Source organism: Mercenaria mercenaria, chromosome 12 (genome assembly GCF_021730395.1).
Source record: "Mercenaria mercenaria strain notata chromosome 12, MADL_Memer_1, whole genome shotgun sequence".
In the NCBI taxonomy this organism is placed as follows: Eukaryota; Metazoa; Mollusca; class Bivalvia; order Venerida; family Veneridae; genus Mercenaria; species Mercenaria mercenaria.
Genome location: NC_069372.1, coordinates 13,363,186 through 13,380,393, shown reverse-complemented (window position 1 = coordinate 13,380,393; position 17,208 = coordinate 13,363,186). Strand labels below are relative to the sequence as shown.

The 17,208-nt window shown below is 34.0% G+C and overlaps 1 protein-coding gene and 1 long non-coding RNA gene across 2 annotated transcripts; one reads left to right on the top strand and one right to left on the bottom strand.

Moving 5' to 3' along the window:
* The first annotated feature begins 2,553 nt into the window (after positions 1-2,553).
* On the top strand, positions 2,554-10,355 carry LOC123534276 (uncharacterized). Its single transcript, XR_006682979.2, has 4 exons — positions 2,554-2,711; positions 3,835-3,966; positions 7,574-7,749; positions 8,185-10,355. It is a non-coding gene; the product is annotated as an uncharacterized LOC123534276 (long non-coding RNA).
* A 111-nt stretch (positions 10,356-10,466) lies between these two features.
* LOC123534277 (uncharacterized) lies at positions 10,467-16,581 on the bottom strand. The gene is made up of 3 exons (XM_053519255.1): positions 15,683-16,581; positions 15,064-15,144; positions 10,467-10,899 (listed from the first exon to the last, which is right to left on the bottom strand). Exons 1-3 carry the CDS (start codon positions 15,846-15,848, stop codon positions 10,568-10,570), a joined length of 579 nt encoding a protein of 192 aa, XP_053375230.1. The 5' UTR covers positions 15,849-16,581; the 3' UTR covers positions 10,467-10,567.
* Between the last annotated feature and the right edge of the window lie 627 nt (positions 16,582-17,208).

The window sequence follows — 17,208 nt, the reverse complement described above, 5'->3', positions numbered from 1 at the left end:
CAAAAAACACAATCATGCATACAGCACTCCACACGAACAAAATGTGTATATGTAAGTGTATACAAGTGTACACCGATGTGGCATATGTATATATAAGCACAAATGAATGATGAAAACTGACATATGCACACATAAACACGGAAACAGGATGGGCATCGCTTTGGAACAGACTGCGGCAGAAGCAGCACTGGGAAGTTTTGAACTTGCAGCATACGCAAACCTCACTCTTTAATCCTAACTATTGTCCTGTTATAAGTAAACATAAAAGATAAATGTCTTACACACATACCAGTAACCAAGGAAACACATTTTAAGATACAAATATACCCGGGTAGTGATATTTTTCATAACAGGTTGAGCCGTAGACATATATATATATATAATGACTTTGCAAAAGCACGTCGAAGCAGGACAAGGCAAAATTATCAAAGAAAAAATCCGTTCATTTTTGGAACAGCAGCGCTAAAGATTTTTTTGTCGTAGAGTTCCTCACTAACCCGTCGTCGCACAATCAAAGAGAAAAACGTAGTAACCAGCTGTAAAAAGGCTTAACACTAAACATGCAGTGTGTAATGGAATTTTAAAACTTGTGATACATTTTACAAATAACGGTCTATGTCTAAAAAAATTGTGATACATTTTACAAATAACGGTCTATGTCTATAAAACTTGTGATACATTTTACAAATAACGGTCTATGTCTAAAACACTTGTGATACATTTTACAAATAACGGTCTATGTCTAAAAAACTTGTGATACATTTTACAAATAACGGTCTATGCCTAAAACACTTGTGATACATTTTACAAATAACGGTCTATGTCTAAAACACTTGTGATACATTTTACAAATAACGGTCTATGTCTAAAAAAACTTCTGATACATTTTACAAATAACGAAATAACGGTCTATGCCTAAAAAACTTGTGATACATTTTACAAATAACAGTCTGTGTCTAAAAAACTTGTGATACATTTTACAAATAACGGTCTATGCCTAAAACACTTCTGATACATTTTACAAATAACGGTCTATGTCTAAAACACTTGTGATACATTTTACAAATAACGGTTTAGCCTTAAAAACTTGTGATACATTTACAAATAACGGTCTATGCCTAAAAAACGTGTGATACATTTTACAAATAACGGTCTATGCCTAAAACACTTGTGATACATTTCATTTTACAAATAACGGTCTATGCCTAAAACACTTGTGATACATTTTACAAATAACGGTCTATGTCTAAAAAACTTGTGATACATTTTACAAATAACGGTCTATGCCTAAAAAACTTGTGATACATTTTACAAATAACGGTCTATGCCTTAAAAACTTGTGATACATTTTACAAATAACGGTCTATGCCTTAAAACTATGTGAGACATTTTACAAATAACGGTCTATGCCTATGAATTTGAAATTGCAACATCATGAAATTCAGATTGTGGTATAACCTTAGGACGGCCAGCACATATTTATGCAACCTCGCCAGGCATATGTATGTTTTTGACAACACAGAAAATGACGTCACTCGACCTTCAGCCATTTCCGGAAGTAAATAAAATGAAAGTAGAAATGCTAAACTTGAAAACGAAAGCCGCATTTTGATTCGTAGATAGTGAGGGGTCACGCGCAGGGGTCACCCCGTCTAAATGTATGCGCGTGGACTTCTTTTTTTTTTTTTTTTTTGCTATTGGGGAGCCAATTTTCAGAAATTTATTACGAATTGAAATTACCTGGGCTTTAGTACAGCATGTCAGCTTTTAATCTATGAAAAAATATTTGAGCTCTGGATAAACAGAAATCCCACAGGGGTCCGTAACGGACCAAGGGTACATTGATAATTTTGGAACTTCATCAAATCGCTCAAAATGTCATTTTTGATGTTGTCTGAGAGTGTCAGTATATGCCTCAGATGTAAGATTTAACCGTATTTGAGAGCTGCAGACCTAGACATTTCAGAAATATTTTCAAAATAAGTTTCGTGTAATAAATGTTGTTTCTACGGAAGCGTGAAAGGGCCATCAGACGCTAATACGTTTTAGTACGTTAAGGCTGCGGAAAGGATATCATTGAATTGAATAACTCATTCAGAATTAAGGCGAAAATCAGCAAGGGATTTGCGAAGTTTTTCATAACGATATATAGTCCTGCAATAGAAGCTTTTTGCTAGAAATAATATTACGAAGATTTAGTTTTTAGCATGACAACAGGCTCTACCAAATCGCATAAGCTTTGAAAAAGAAACACATAAAATGATATTGGGTTAACGTTCATCCAAGGGAGGCAAATTAACATCAACAGTTCATGCATGCATTCATTTATTGATACCGTAAACATTGCGAAAAGCTCAAAATAGAATTTCTTTCAGCAAGTTGTATGCGTATTACTTCAGCAACCATTAAAATGATTCATCAGAGGCCAAATTATCGCCTGTAACAGTTGCCCTTGAGCCTGATATTTCCATTTGCACTTACAACCAGTGAATATCTTAAATTTAAAATACAAAGAAACGAAAGTAAAAATGCACATCTATTTTCCGCGAAAACAGATAATAGCGAACAAAATAGGATACATATTTAAGTCATTGTAAACCAGTCTTGGTTTGTATTTTATACTTCCTGTTTACATACCCCTGTGTCAGACTGATTATACCCTGTCTAATTACAGTCAGTACATATTTGTGTAAAGAAAACTCCGTTTCAAGGTAAGAGATTTATTTGCCATTTATAATAATTGTTTCTCAAAAATATTACATTTATTAAACAAAAAACATATTAGATAATTAGTTTTTTCTGTAGGACATTTATTACAGTCTTATTAAGGTAAATTTTTGTCAAATGTAAACATTCATTTCTGGTTCAGTTTTGAAAAGAAGCTATTGTTTAATACTTCCATAAACTATTGCGTATTGATTTTTGACTATAATTATTAAGGTTGCATAAGGTACAGATTTAGGAAAAAGATAATTACTATTACTACAGATAACAACGTTTATAAATATAATTAAAGTTTATATTGTTAGAGAATGGTATTGATATTATAAAGAGCAGATCAATTATTTCTATTCGATATATCTTATTTACATGTAGTTGTTCTATATGAAACTGTTGTACTTGTGTGATTTAATTAATTATAAGTCAACAACTGATAGTACTTTCTACATTAATTTTTGTTGCTGTGTTGGTTCTAAAATAAGGAAGGTCATCGTTTTATTGCAAAAAAGTGGTTCGTTTTCCTATTATGTAACTCTTAAACGAAAATATATTATGTAAATGATATGGTTACAACCTATACAATTTCTGTTAACTGGAAGGTAATAACATAATTATCATAATAAAATTTCAATATTTAATAGCTTACAATGACAGGTGGCCAACCCGCGTATACACGGGAAAATTGCCCAAGTCATTAAACATTTATGTTTATGATTTCCTTGTTGAATTGATGAATTTTGATAAAATAAAAAAAAAACGTCGAAGACAAACAAATGAGTGCCTTCCTCGACACAAAACGTCTGTCACTCTTAATCAATACTGTTTTTAAACACTTCGCCACAATTCCATTGTGAACGTTACCTACACATATGGTCCGTGAAAAAAAACAAAACATTTGGGCGAAGTGTTTGAGGACGGTATAAAGAATTTCTGGCAGGCGCCTATACTGCTGCCTTCGACGCATTTCGTTTTTAGTAAAATCTCTGACAAGTAATAAGGAATTTATAAGCAAATATGTTACCTCATGTGTGCGATTTTCCTCATGTGTGCGGTACCAAAAGTGACGTGGATCGGCTACCCTGAATTAGTCATTGCCAGCTGTTGCTTTTATAGATTACTTGCTATCAGACAACACAATGGCAGATGAGGAAAATAAGACCATCCGTACAGCTGCAGCGGTAGGAACATCTCCACTCTGGGTACCCGTCGCGGCGGCTGGAGGAGTTGTTTACGGAGCGGGAAAAGGTGGGAAAGATAACACATCGCTTTTTATACATTTATATTTCCAAGGTTTGTTTAAAACGCACTTGTTGGTAAGGCTCTATGGGCAGGGAGTGTGTAGTTTTTCTTTCTTAAAAAGTATATTGTGGCACCATTAACCGGGGGTGGGGGGGGGCGGGGTTGAACCTCTATATGCAGTTCGTCTGGGCGTACCATGTGATGCTTTAAGCACTGGTATTCGCAATAGGGGTAAAATGACCTCAAGGGGAGGGGTGCGGTCATGACTGTTTGTTACAATAAGGCTGTTATTATTATTATTGTCATTTTTAATATTGTTATAATAGTAATATTATGTATAATGTCATTGAATATATCATTGTATAAAAAATAGGCGTTTAATCAAATTATTCAGTTTCAGTTTCAGTTCATTTGGTTTTAAGTTGAGCTATTGATATAGGTTGTTCTTCGGCGTCCATCGTCCGTCGTCCATTTACGACCTGTTCTCATGAGCAGCCTGGTCAGGGCATCCTTGTATGGACTTCCATACTTCTCTAAAAGTTATTCAAATTGTTTAACTTTTATGAAAATATAAACAGAGAAATTAATGCAAGGAAACTTGTATCTTCTCAAAAGATACAAAATATAGAGGTAATATATTTTGTGAAGCTGCAGACGGATCCTTGGGATCAGAATGTTGGTCACCGCAAGAGTTCGTGTTTCTGCTTCGAGTTGCATAAAGCTATTTTACTTTTTTGTAAATTAGAGCATGTCTTGAATGTTCAACATTTTTTACATATACCTGGTGGTAATGATTAAAAGTGTATGTTTTGTCACGTTTAAAGCTCACTTGATTAAGTAATGGTCACGCGGGGTAAATTGTCTTAATTTTGTCTCGATTTTGTATATTTCAAGCATTTTCTAAATTAAAGCATTTTATAAAATGACTTTACTTGGCTAGTCGTTTCGTAAAATTATTAATCGTTTGTAAAATGTCTACAGTTGTATTCAAAACATGTCTAGATCTTTGTTGAGTATGTTAAATATTATATGACCGTGCCTTCCAAAAAGTAGTCAATATATCTCAGCAAGATGCTTTACAGACTCAAGTTGGGGACAAAAAATGTGTAATTCCTTTTACTATTGTGTATGATCCAGCACTTCCACGTATTGGTAACACTATTAATAAATACTGGAGTATTTTGAACCAATCAAAAAGCTTTACAACTAAATCCGTTTATGAGAACTGTAAACCTGTTGTTGCCTATAGACGTCCGAAAAATTTACAAGACTATTTGATAAGTTCAGAGTTCAATAAGCAAAGTGATAAACTTTATCTCTCACAGAGATGTAATGGTAGCCGATGTTCGCATTGTACCAATATCGAAACAGGTTCAGAATTTACCAGTCAAATGACTGGTCAATCATACAGTTTACATCATAACGTAAACTGTAAAAGTAACTGTGTAATTTATTTGATTACTTGCAAAAAATGTGACAAACAGTATGTGGGACAAACTAAGCAACCTGTATCAAAACGCATGAACAGTCACCGATTTGATATTAATAGTTTTACTGACCCTACTTTTTCCTCAATGGTTGCATCACATTTCAATTTACGAGATCATTGCTTAAAGGACTTTTCTTTTATGCCTATTGATGTTGTAAGAAATGACATTGATCGTCTCTGCAAAGAAACAGTGTGGATACATAAACTGAAAACGCTCTATCCAGATGGTTTAAATTCTAAAGTTTTATTTGATATTAATTGACCAATTAACTAATTGTATTGATCTACATATATAGATATGTAATGCCGAGTATATCGTTTGTTTTTTCCTATTTCTGTTTTTTATATACAGAAGTATAGGAAATTTTGTATAAACACTATCCGACACTTTACTCGGTATGTTTGTTAAATCCGTTTAAAGGAACGTTATTTTTAATTAATTTAACATTGTAAATAATGTAGATCTAAACTTTGTATACATTTTACCGCCTTTTTACGCGACGTTGTTTAAGGACGTCACGTCCGTTGTTTTTATTGTTATTCTTCCCTGAGGAAGGCTTAACACCGAAACGTTGGAAGTTAATAATTATCTATGAACAAACGCTACACGTGTTGTTGTTGATTTTTCTTATCTGTTAAATATTATATGACTTACACTAGTATATAACGGAATATAATAAACAACGTTTAAACATGTTAAATATTTGATAACTTTCGTAGTACGAAACCTTATCAATAGCTACTAGTCATTTATCCATTTATCTAAATTACTCGAGTGGCATCATTGTTGATACAACTGTAATGCGGGGGTCTCCATAGCCGAGTAGTTAAGGTCGCTGACTTTGAATCACTTGCCCCTCACCGATGTGGGTTCGAGCCTCACTCTGGGCGTTGAATTTATGTGAGAAAGCCATCCGGCTGGCTTACGGAAGGTCGGTGGTTCTACCGAGGTACCACGCCCGTGATGGAATAATCACGGGTCTTCCTCCATCATCAAAGCAGGAAAATCGCCATATGACCTACCATTCTGTAGGTGCGACTATAAACCCAACAAAAAACAACCAAAGAAACAATTGTAATCAAATGTGCAGTGCCATCGAACTAGATTATAAGGGACTATGAAGTAAACATAACTAAGTAATGCCTACTTTACAAAATAGATATACATCAAAACAGAAAAGCAGGCTTTCTCAGGTCAGTGACTTGAGAAAACTTTGCACTGTTTAAACCTACGATTAAATCCAAGGACATCAGATTGTGTCTATTTTGCATTTAAAAATTATACGCCCTCATACGACACTGAAGTAGGTCTTTAAAATCCCAAAATATAAAAAGCGGAAAAATCAACAAATGCTAACCTTGTGTTTTGTAACCACATCTCTGTTTTGCTGAACACGAAAGAATAATTTCAATTTGTTCCCAAGTGAAATTTTATCCGAAACTCAGTAGCAAGACGGATACCCATTCTCACCAAGCAAACGTTTTGAAGTGACTTAAATACACACGCCATAACGCCGCTTGGCAGAAAAAAAGCAGTACCGTTTCATCTACCGTTGATTTTATTCAATGAAAGTCCATTCCAGATGCAATAAGTGCAGAGAGCTAAAATCCTGAACAAACGCTTTGCATGAGTCATTTTCCGTTTTCTACGAGCGTTTCCGTTATAAAAACTTTTTTGTGGTAATTGCAAATATGGTAGGCATACGTTATACATTAGTGACATGGTCTCACATAGCTAATAAGAGCGCGTTTATAAAAATATTGGCATAAGTGTCTTTTAGCAATTATTCTAAAAACAAGATGGCATCATTCTGAAGAAAAAAATAAATAAAAAAAAGAAGTCCGGCAAAACAGCATAATTTGGTCCACCCCTACTTTTACACTTTATTCCGCATAATGGTAGGATAAAAGTTGTTAATAAATTATGGCATGATCAATAGAATAACAGGTTACTGTCTTTTGAGAAAGGGATTTCTCAGACTCGGCTAGATATGGTCCGGAAGGGGCTCGTTCCTTCCAGGACCATATCTAGCCTCGTCTGAGAAACCCTTTCTCAAAAGACAGTAACCTATTATTCTCTATGTACATCATCACCTCATTTTATCCATTTGGTTTGTGTTATAGGTGTCAACGAGGCCAAGGAATTCGGTAAACGACACGGCCCAGTGACTGGAATAGCAGCATCTCCCTTCATAGTGGCAGGAAATATCCTTAAAGGTCCATTCAAAGGAATAAAGAAAGTCGGCGAGGCCATGGTTGCAAAAGATAAATAATTTCAGCTGAACTAACTTTTACATTAAGTAAGTTTAAATATGTTCGGACATACTTTTAGACTTTTTGATACCAATATATAGATCTAAACGAGCTACGCAGCCATGATAAAAATGCTTTAATTACGCTATATGGGATGGAATTACTAACTTTAAGAGTAGGATGTATAACCTTTACACTGACCTGAAGTCATATAATCTTTCTTATTGTTAAAGATATTTAAATCAATAAAACGTTATTAATCAAAGGTAACTAAATTACTACATTTAAAATGGTCCAGTTACGTCAACCATTCTAATCGAGTAAACAATGCTTAATATAATAACATCTGTATACCCGTTATATCATATTCCAATAACAGCAATAGCAGTAATTGCTTTTTTATAGTAAAATCATTTTACCTGATTTGTAAGTATTGCATATGCAAGAATGACATAATACTTTTTGTGTATTTTCTATTTCAGACATCAGAGTACATTAAACATTTGAATGCTGTACACAGGTCGCAATATAATATGCAGAGTGTTAAAAGAATATGTGGTTCTGATGCGTGTTTAATTACATGTGGTTTTGTGCTTTGTATTAATGTTACATAATGTAAAGTTTGTTAAGATCTGTGACAAGCTCATCTATAAGTTCTAATTTGTGTTTAATTGAACTGATCTTCTTATACCTTACTGAGAAATGAACGGAGACTTTCCTGATACTGACAGACCAATACCAACATTTCATATAGAACATAGCATAGAACTAATTGTTTAGAATTATCATTATCTTGTCAGTATAAGTACACGTCAAAATAAACAATTTTCAAAATAACTAAAAATATTTTTCAACATCTAAAATAAAGGAATTTGTGATATTGACTTATGTTGATAATGTTCGTCTACATGAAGTAAAACAACTGCCGGCATGAAAGTAAACATTTGCTGGAGCTATCTTTAAAAAAAAGGACACAAGTCCTACAAGAAAAAGCCACATTAACCTTTAGCCTGCTAAACTTCTAACATAGACTGGTCCATCATTAAATTTGGGCAGTACCCTACATTATTTGAAGGGGTGTTTACTGAAAATTTACTGACTGAATAGCGATCTTGGTCTGCACTGGTCGCAAAGGCAGAATCACTAGCTGCCAGTAGGCTTAAGGTTAAAAGAACGCATACAGCCATCAGTTTTGAAACTATTTTAGTTAATTTCACTATACAATTCTGAGTAGGTGTCAAAATTTCATGATAAACTGTCAGAACAGGTAGAAGTCTCCGTGATCGACCATTTTACATTTATTTCCCTAACAGATTGTTGTTTATCTCTACGACATCGTTAAATTAAATAGCAACATTTTAAGAACATCTCCGACAATGTTTTTTGTACAGAAGATATTATTGTACAGAATTATATTTTGGAGTTTTACTTCTACACACTATAACTGGAACATTGCAATGGTGTATACAGTAATCACTGACGCTCCCAAGAAAAGTTCTTCTAACTACACCCATTCCTCTTGATCCAAGAATCAGCATTGACGCTCCTACTTCTTTCGTCACCGCAATGATTGTCTCCCCTGGTTTACCGCACTGTTGTTTCACATGACCTGAAAGCTATGACCTAAATTTTGTAGATTTGTTTAACTTCTAAATATGCGTAGTCTTGTTTGGAATTTGTTTATTCGTGATCTTAATATACGATTGCATGTGTATTGCAGCGAGGAAGCTAAATACTACTGGTTAAAACAGGAAAAAACAACATCATTTTAATTCCAATTACGTTTTCTTACGAAAGAGTATATATATTTATTTGTATTTATATATATTTACTTATATTGGAGACAAAATGTATTGGTTTTCTCAAAAGATGGTTTAATTGAAATATTAGTGTACATATATCTTGTACTTCAAAAATTACTTATACATGTACATGTAAAATATATAGTTGTTTAGCAACAAGAACACACTATTTCATAACTGATTACAACAACACTATTGAGTATGTTATTTTTTTCATATTATAGGTCACATATGACCTCAACATTGAGATATCCCTCTTGTTTATTTCCGGTCATAAATAATTCTCGTGGAATATTGAATGGTTAATTGGCAATGAGTGGCATTTCTAAGTCTCAGTACAGACATCGTTCTGACTTTCGATCAATTTCATTCCATTAGCTGAAATGTGATCCAAATACCATGACGTATAATGTTTTCTTCAAATGACTCGAAGATTTGTGTTTTGCTGTACTCATGAAATTTACAAATGTGTGAATTATATCAATATCTCATGGAAATGAGGAGCAGTTATTGTAAAGCAGAAAAAGATAATGACATGCGAGGCGGCAGACATGATTTCAAATTCTTTTAAATGGTGAACAATATTCATTTCATGCCGTATTTTCAGATGAATGTATCTTCCCTGAATATTTAAAGAACTCTATTTTAAATGTAAATTGATACCCCTGAGACAGGATTCCACTCTGCCTAATTTAAAGGGTTATGCCTTTGATTAAAATGTGACAGTCACATTTTTGTTATGAACATAAAATATGTTATTTTCTTGTTAAATCCAATGTTTGGTAATTATTTTCTGATGTATTTGTCATAGGTTTGGATATATAATTTAACATAAAAAGTACTATAAATTGCACTGTTTTCATTATCTCCCTTTATGATCCCGACTTGTTAATTGCATGTGCGATAGTGAAAGTACCTTCTAACTATTCAATTATGTGTAGTCTATATATGGACAGCAGTATTATAAAATTAAACGCCTTATGGAACTTTAAAATTTAATGTTTAATGCAGAGAAGATACACTAATACGACAGCATACGTATCTAGTAATATGAGGAACTTTGCTACAAAAGCACAATACACTTGATTTCGTCACAAAAGATGAAAGGTTTCCTAGTCGCCAACAAAAATGCTTTATTGTTTAACAAGAAAAATGATCTGAAAATCTTAAAGTAATCACATAATGCTACGGCGATATAATTATCAACTCCCACTCTACCCAACACATGTATGTAATATAATATCAGTGTATGAAATATTACCATAGTTACATTGCACGAGATACTTACTTGCCGCCCTTTCATCTTTACCGAGTATTTCTCTACCAGCTCCTGTGTCTTCTCCTCCGACTCCTTCAGCAGACCGTAAACGATGTTTGGGTCCGTTAATAAAGAGGCTGAAAAATGACATGTGTGGACTATTACAAATACCTATATGCATGTACAGCTGAAACTCGGTACCTCGAATTTCAAAGGATTGAGCGTTTTACTTTGAGATAATCAAAGTTCGACTTAACACGTGTATTCGGAACGAGACTTGGAAATGTGTTCGAGATAGCCGGAATTTAGTGGTAAGCGAGCTCAAGATAATGAATTGTAACTGATTATTATTGTACTTGTCAGTGTCCTTTCCTTATATAATGGCAAAAGATATGTATTTCGTTGTTATGCCAGGGACAAGACAGTACTAATTAACATTTAGATTTTCACCTATATTTAATAGCTGCTTTGTGTGATGAAAATGTCCCATTTCGCATGAAACATATGATGCAGGTAATTTTACGCCTTTGCGTTTTTAGACAGAACAAGCTTTCGCCAAGTGAACACTTAATGCAATACTATGATGAGTCATAAGTGAAAGTGAAATTTGGTCTGCATGAGTTGAAGACTCATGTTTTGCGTTTTAAACGAATAAACTTCATCGTCTTCTCGATGCTTTTTACTCATTTACAACCATTTTATCAATACACTGCCATGCATAATGGCATACGCTGGAACTGTTTATGAGGAGAAACGGTCTGAAATAGTATTAATGATAGGTCTCCTTTTCATTTTTATACGCCCGAAGGGACGTATATCTTGTGACGCCGGTGTCCGTCCGTCTGTCCGTCCGTTAGCAATTTCGTGTCCGCTCTGTAACTCTTGAACCTCTTAAAGGATTTCGAAGAAACTTGATACAAAAGTTTACATCGAAACGACGTGCAGAGTGCATGTTCTGGATGGCTCACTTCAAGGTCAAGGTCACACTTAGGGGTAAAAGGTCATATGACTTTGTTTCGTGTCCACTATGTAACTCTTGAACTGCCTGAAGGGTTTTAAAGTACTTTGACACAAATGTTCACCATATCAAGACGACGTGCTGAGCGCGTGTTTCGGATAGCTCGCTTCAAGGTCAAGGTCACACACAGGGGTCACAGATCATACCTGAACCCCTTGAAGGATTTCAAAGAAACTTAACTTTTGAACTGCATGAAGGATTTTAAAGAAACTCGTCACAAATGTTTACAACATCGAGACAACGTGCAGAGCGCATGTTCTGGATGGCTCGCTTCAAGGTCAATGTCACACTTAGGGGTCAAAGGTCATACCTTCGTGCGTATATTGCTCCGCATTGCGGTACTGTTGTTTACATATTAATTCGAAGGGAAAATATAGTTTATTGTTGAACAAAATTTTTATAGAAGTATATCAGAAATGTCAAAACTGTAAGATTATTTCACTCGTTGTAGGTGCGGATGGGAATTTAAGGCCACGAGGGTAACTGCTTAAACAGTTACTCGAGTTGTCTTGTTACTGCCTAGTACCGGATATTCCAAACTGCAGCTACAACAGTGATAGAATCTTTTTCTTGCATACCATATTCAAGAAATAATGAAAAATAAAATCAATCGAGCGACTTTCGTTTTAGAATTATTTCTTATAGCAGCGTATTTAAACAAAGAGCGGTAGACCAACGTCCGTAAACAAAAAAGACGTCATGACGTTTCAAAGACAAACAACCATGTTTAGTTCCTCGTTTTGTTTTAACAGTTGCAGCTTTTGATGAAATGACATTTTTAACCGAGAAATATACTATAAAGAACAAAGAGGAACTGTCAAGTTATTGGATTTTTTTCCGTTTAATGAAATAAATTATAAATTACTACGAATCTTCTGCATATATGTACATGTCGTTCGTAATACGTCATTTACAGCACGACAGTCATGGAGTAAGATGGATTTTTCCAGCACCGCTAAATAAACCGGAAATCCCCGTCTGGTATGCAAGAAATTATTGCCTTAACGCTATAAAATCACTGTTCAAAGACAAAGTACATTGATTAGGATATAACGTTATATCTCAGCAAACCAAAGTCATAAAACGGAGGAAAATATTTAATATTGGTAACCTAAAACGTTATATTTCAGTACTTATCAACTGAAATATATTTGTACGTTATAAAAATCAACTGTAACCTTTTGTAAAAATGTGGTCTGATATTCTACAAATTGTTTGTGTTGTTGCTTTTTAAAAAAGGTAACCATAAAGCCTGTAGGTCTATACTAATTCTTTAAGCCAAAAGTGAATCAAGTTCTCTAACTTATATTATTCACCCTTGATGGAATCCTTCGCTTCGATGGTATGAGAGTTGAAGGTGATAAATCTATTTCAATAACTTGCTTATTAATAAAATCTGAAATGTACTTTATGAAAACCTGTAGGTCACCAAAATATGATATAAATGAACTCTTTACTTGTGAGATTGTATGACCTTTGGTACATTACCTCGCGGCTTGTTCTTTCGTCAGTTAAAACAAACAATATAGCGATGTCGTCAATAAACTTTCGATCTAGATAATACTACATTTTGGCCTTCTTTTTATGAATTTTATACGGTAATTTCATTCCCTTTCGTTAAAATAATTCTTTGCGAGTAGAAAAGCAGGAGGAATTTAAGCTATTTAATGTGCAGCATCATTATAATGTTGCAAATGGTAGGCAAGATAATTGCACGCCTCTCTGTTAAAACCAATAATGGGTGGATTGTAAGGGGTAGGGATAATATCACAAACGCCTCTAGCACTTCGTTTCATATTTCCTAATTATTCCCCGAGTGAGTTGGGACAATTGCTTACCAAGAAGATTTTGCTAGTGATACTCAAGGGTCATCCAATGTATGTGCAACTGAAAGCACTTTTGAACAAAATACGTGTAAAGGAATGATACAATATATTACAACACAATAAAACAATATATACACCGTAGAACTAATTAACTGTTACAATCATTTGACATAATGATAGTTATGAGCAATGGAATTGGTATCCGTCATTAATACTTTCACAAAAACACCATTCCGTAGCATGTAGCAGAACATAAAAACTGCATGTGAATTGTCTGACATTAACAAATATTTCTATTCTACAGTTTCAAACTACACTCAAACATTGAATTACCTGGTCCAACTGTTTGCATAAGAAAACATCAGGTATTAAAAATTTCAATTCTGGAAGGAAGCAATACTTGTCACAAGTGTAGAACCGGCAATGATTCTGTTTGTTCTATAGACTTGCTAAACTGTCTTGTCGGGCAATATAGTCAAAAATATTCCTCGAGATCCGAAATTAATTTTCAGTTTTATATCTAGATCTTCGACCTAGTACATATGCGTTGAATATAGACCGATAATGCATCGCAAACTATAACAATATAACAATGGATTCATGTAATGATATCTATTAGTAATATTCGCAACTATTTTATACTAATTATTTGACAGTTAAAGTAATCTACCACAGGCCTGTAGAAAAATTCTCCCCTAACATCTCGGTAGAAACATGTTCCACGGGACAGATATATGCGCCACAAATGTTATGAAGTCAAAGATAATCGACAATGAATCTTGCCGGCCAATGGTTTTTGTTATAATTATAACGACCAATGATTTTTTGTTCTTTTTATAATTCTTGCATACCAGACGGGGATTTCCAGTATTTTTACCGGTGCTGGAAAAATCCATCTTACACCCCGGGGTGTAAGATGACTCTCGTGCTTTAAATGACGTATTACGAACTACATATATGTAGAAGATTTATGTATTATTTATATCTTATTTCGAAAAACGGAATAAAAATCCAGTACCTCGACAGTTCCTCTTTGTTCTTGATAGTATATATCTCGATTCAAAACACGTTATTTTATCAAAAATTCATAACGTTACGTTGCAACTGATAAAACAAAACCGGAACTAAACATTGTTATTTGTCTTTGAAACGTCATGACGTATTTCTTGTTTACGGACGTTGGTTTCCCGCGCTTTGTTTAAATACGCTGCTATAAGAAATAGTTCTAAAACGAAAGCCGTTCGACTGATTTTATTTTTATTATTATATCTTGATACCGGTATGCAAGAAAAAGATTCTGTCACTGGTTATAGGTGCAGATGGGAATATCCGGCTCTCGGGTAACTGTTCTGGCGGTAACTCGGTAGGAACCTCGTTACCGCCTAAACAGTTACCCTCGAGGCCGGAATTTCCCATATGCACCTATAACCAGTGAAAGAATCTTATACGATACTTACGTGTAGTGAGCAGATCCCCGTACTCTGGAACATGGACGAGCACGATACGATCACCTTCTTTATATACATTGTCCAGGAAAACTGCAAAGGAATATATACTGTAAAACTTGGTTAAAATAACTGATCTGTTTTAGAGTGCTAATTAACTCTATTAATATTATTTTGGGATTGTAGATTTATCGTGTTTATAATTATACGAAACAAAACGTAAGATGTGTAATAAATACTTTAATTAATACACCCACTTACTTTTGACTGCTTGTTACTTGCACTGCATTTTTCAAAATTATTACAAGTATTGATGTTTATAATATAAAGCTGAAGAAGTAATTAAAGTTTATTTGTAGGGTTTTAGGTAACGCGAGCACAATTAAAGTCTGGTGGCTTCAACAGTGAAGTAAACTATACTGATATTACTTTTCACAAATGCGGTCACCCTTATTAGACCAACAAACTAAGTGGACAACCTTGACCTATGACCAGAGTCCAGAATGTATGTTCAGTTAATAAAGTATCATGGTTTTAAACAGATATTTATAAAGACATTTGTACTTATATCTAATATTTGCTTACTGATATCAAATGTCATCGAATTAAGTACATGTAGTAACATACTTACAATCAAAGGCGGATTCTGAATGCTCACTGTCATCCACTGCAATTACAACAGTTCTTTGACTAGGCATGTTACTTTCCATTTTCACAAGCTCACATATATCACCAAATAATAATACAGCTCTATAACGGTCTAATTGGCTTTGATTAGTTTTTCTCCAATCCAGCATACAAGTCTACATGCAATGTTGCAGTGCTGTCACAGGAAGTATTGATTTTTTTAGTCCTCTCTAATTAATTTTGTGTTTTCTAAGTTCTGTAATGCACGTACACATTTCTTATATTTATTAAAAAGCCAGCGACAATTTTCCTACGGCAAGATAGTTATTTCCGATTCACCAATCCTCATGTAATGTTACTAGGCTATCACATTACGTACTGGTCTAATTTAGTCAGATCTAACTTGTGTAGGTAATGTATAACATATCAATCACCTACTTATTTGTTATTTTCAGTAAAAGCCTTGCGATCATTTCCCTACAATAACAGAACACACAATTCATACAATTCGTGGGGAAAGCCATAAAGTGAGTTTCAGACAAGCATTTGTCATGATAATGGACATGTTGATCAATTTTCTGTCAGAGAAATATCACGAGACTTAAATTTCCAAGTGGCATCTCACAGATGTTTGCCTTCCATGTCGGAACACAATTGATAAGAAATTAAGCGCAACCTTTACTTGATTTAATCAGTTTTACTTCCGACTCTCAGTATTTGTTAATTCCAATAAAATACTGAAATACTAAAAAATAATATGTCTGTCTGAATGTAATGTAAATGCTTAAAATATATTTCACATTTAATTTCAGTATAGACAGAAACCAGAAACATCCAATACAGCTTTTTAGTAAAATTTATGCATATCAAGGAAAAGAATTCTACTCCCTGCTAATATGTTTGATTTACTGAAATGCTAATCTAAAAGGTTTATCTTCACATGATGTTGGGAAGTCGATTTTGTCTGTAAAGACCAACCAATTAAGATGATATCTCAAACTTGTTATTCCAATATCAAATTAGAACGATGAATGCTTGGAGATTATCCCAGTTGTAAATCTCTTTTATCAAGGTATAACTGCAGCATTAGTAGTTCTTCACGATTAAAAAAGAAATGAAAAGAAAAAAGAAAAATATGTTTGCAGAATATTAAATTTGGCAATTAACTCTCCGTTGAATTTAGCAATGTTGAATCTTCACGTACGCCGAACAGTAGATTTACCACCAATACAACACCTTTAGCCAGAATGGGTATAAAAGTTTGAAGATAAAGATTTTAATTTTTTCGACCCTTCCCTCAAACATTTATAATCAAGAAATTATTTACTTTTTGTAACATCTCAGTGATGCAGGAAAGAAATTTCTAGTTTGTTTTCGTTACGTCGCCTATTTTCAGCTATTTCGGGCGGAAATGCGTTTTTCATGCGATGCTTCACTACGATATGAAGGGATGAAAAAAAGAGGATTTATAACTGAATTAAAAAAAATACTTTAGCCTTTTCTTTCCTAGATAATCTGAGTCCAAATTGT

Excerpts from the sequence above, each read along its gene's own strand:
- LOC123534277 (XM_053519255.1), bottom strand. The coding sequence starts at position 15,848 with ATGCTGGATTGGAGAAAAACTAATCAAAGCCAATTAGACCGTTATAGA. Across the intron at positions 15,145-15,682 it reads TTCAGAATCCGCCTTTGATT|TTTTCCTGGACAATGTATAT; the intron begins GTAAGTATGTTA and ends ATTCCTTTGCAG. Across the intron at positions 10,900-15,063 it reads CGGGGATCTGCTCACTACAC|CCTCTTTATTAACGGACCCA; the intron begins GTAAGTATCGTA and ends GTCATTTTTCAG.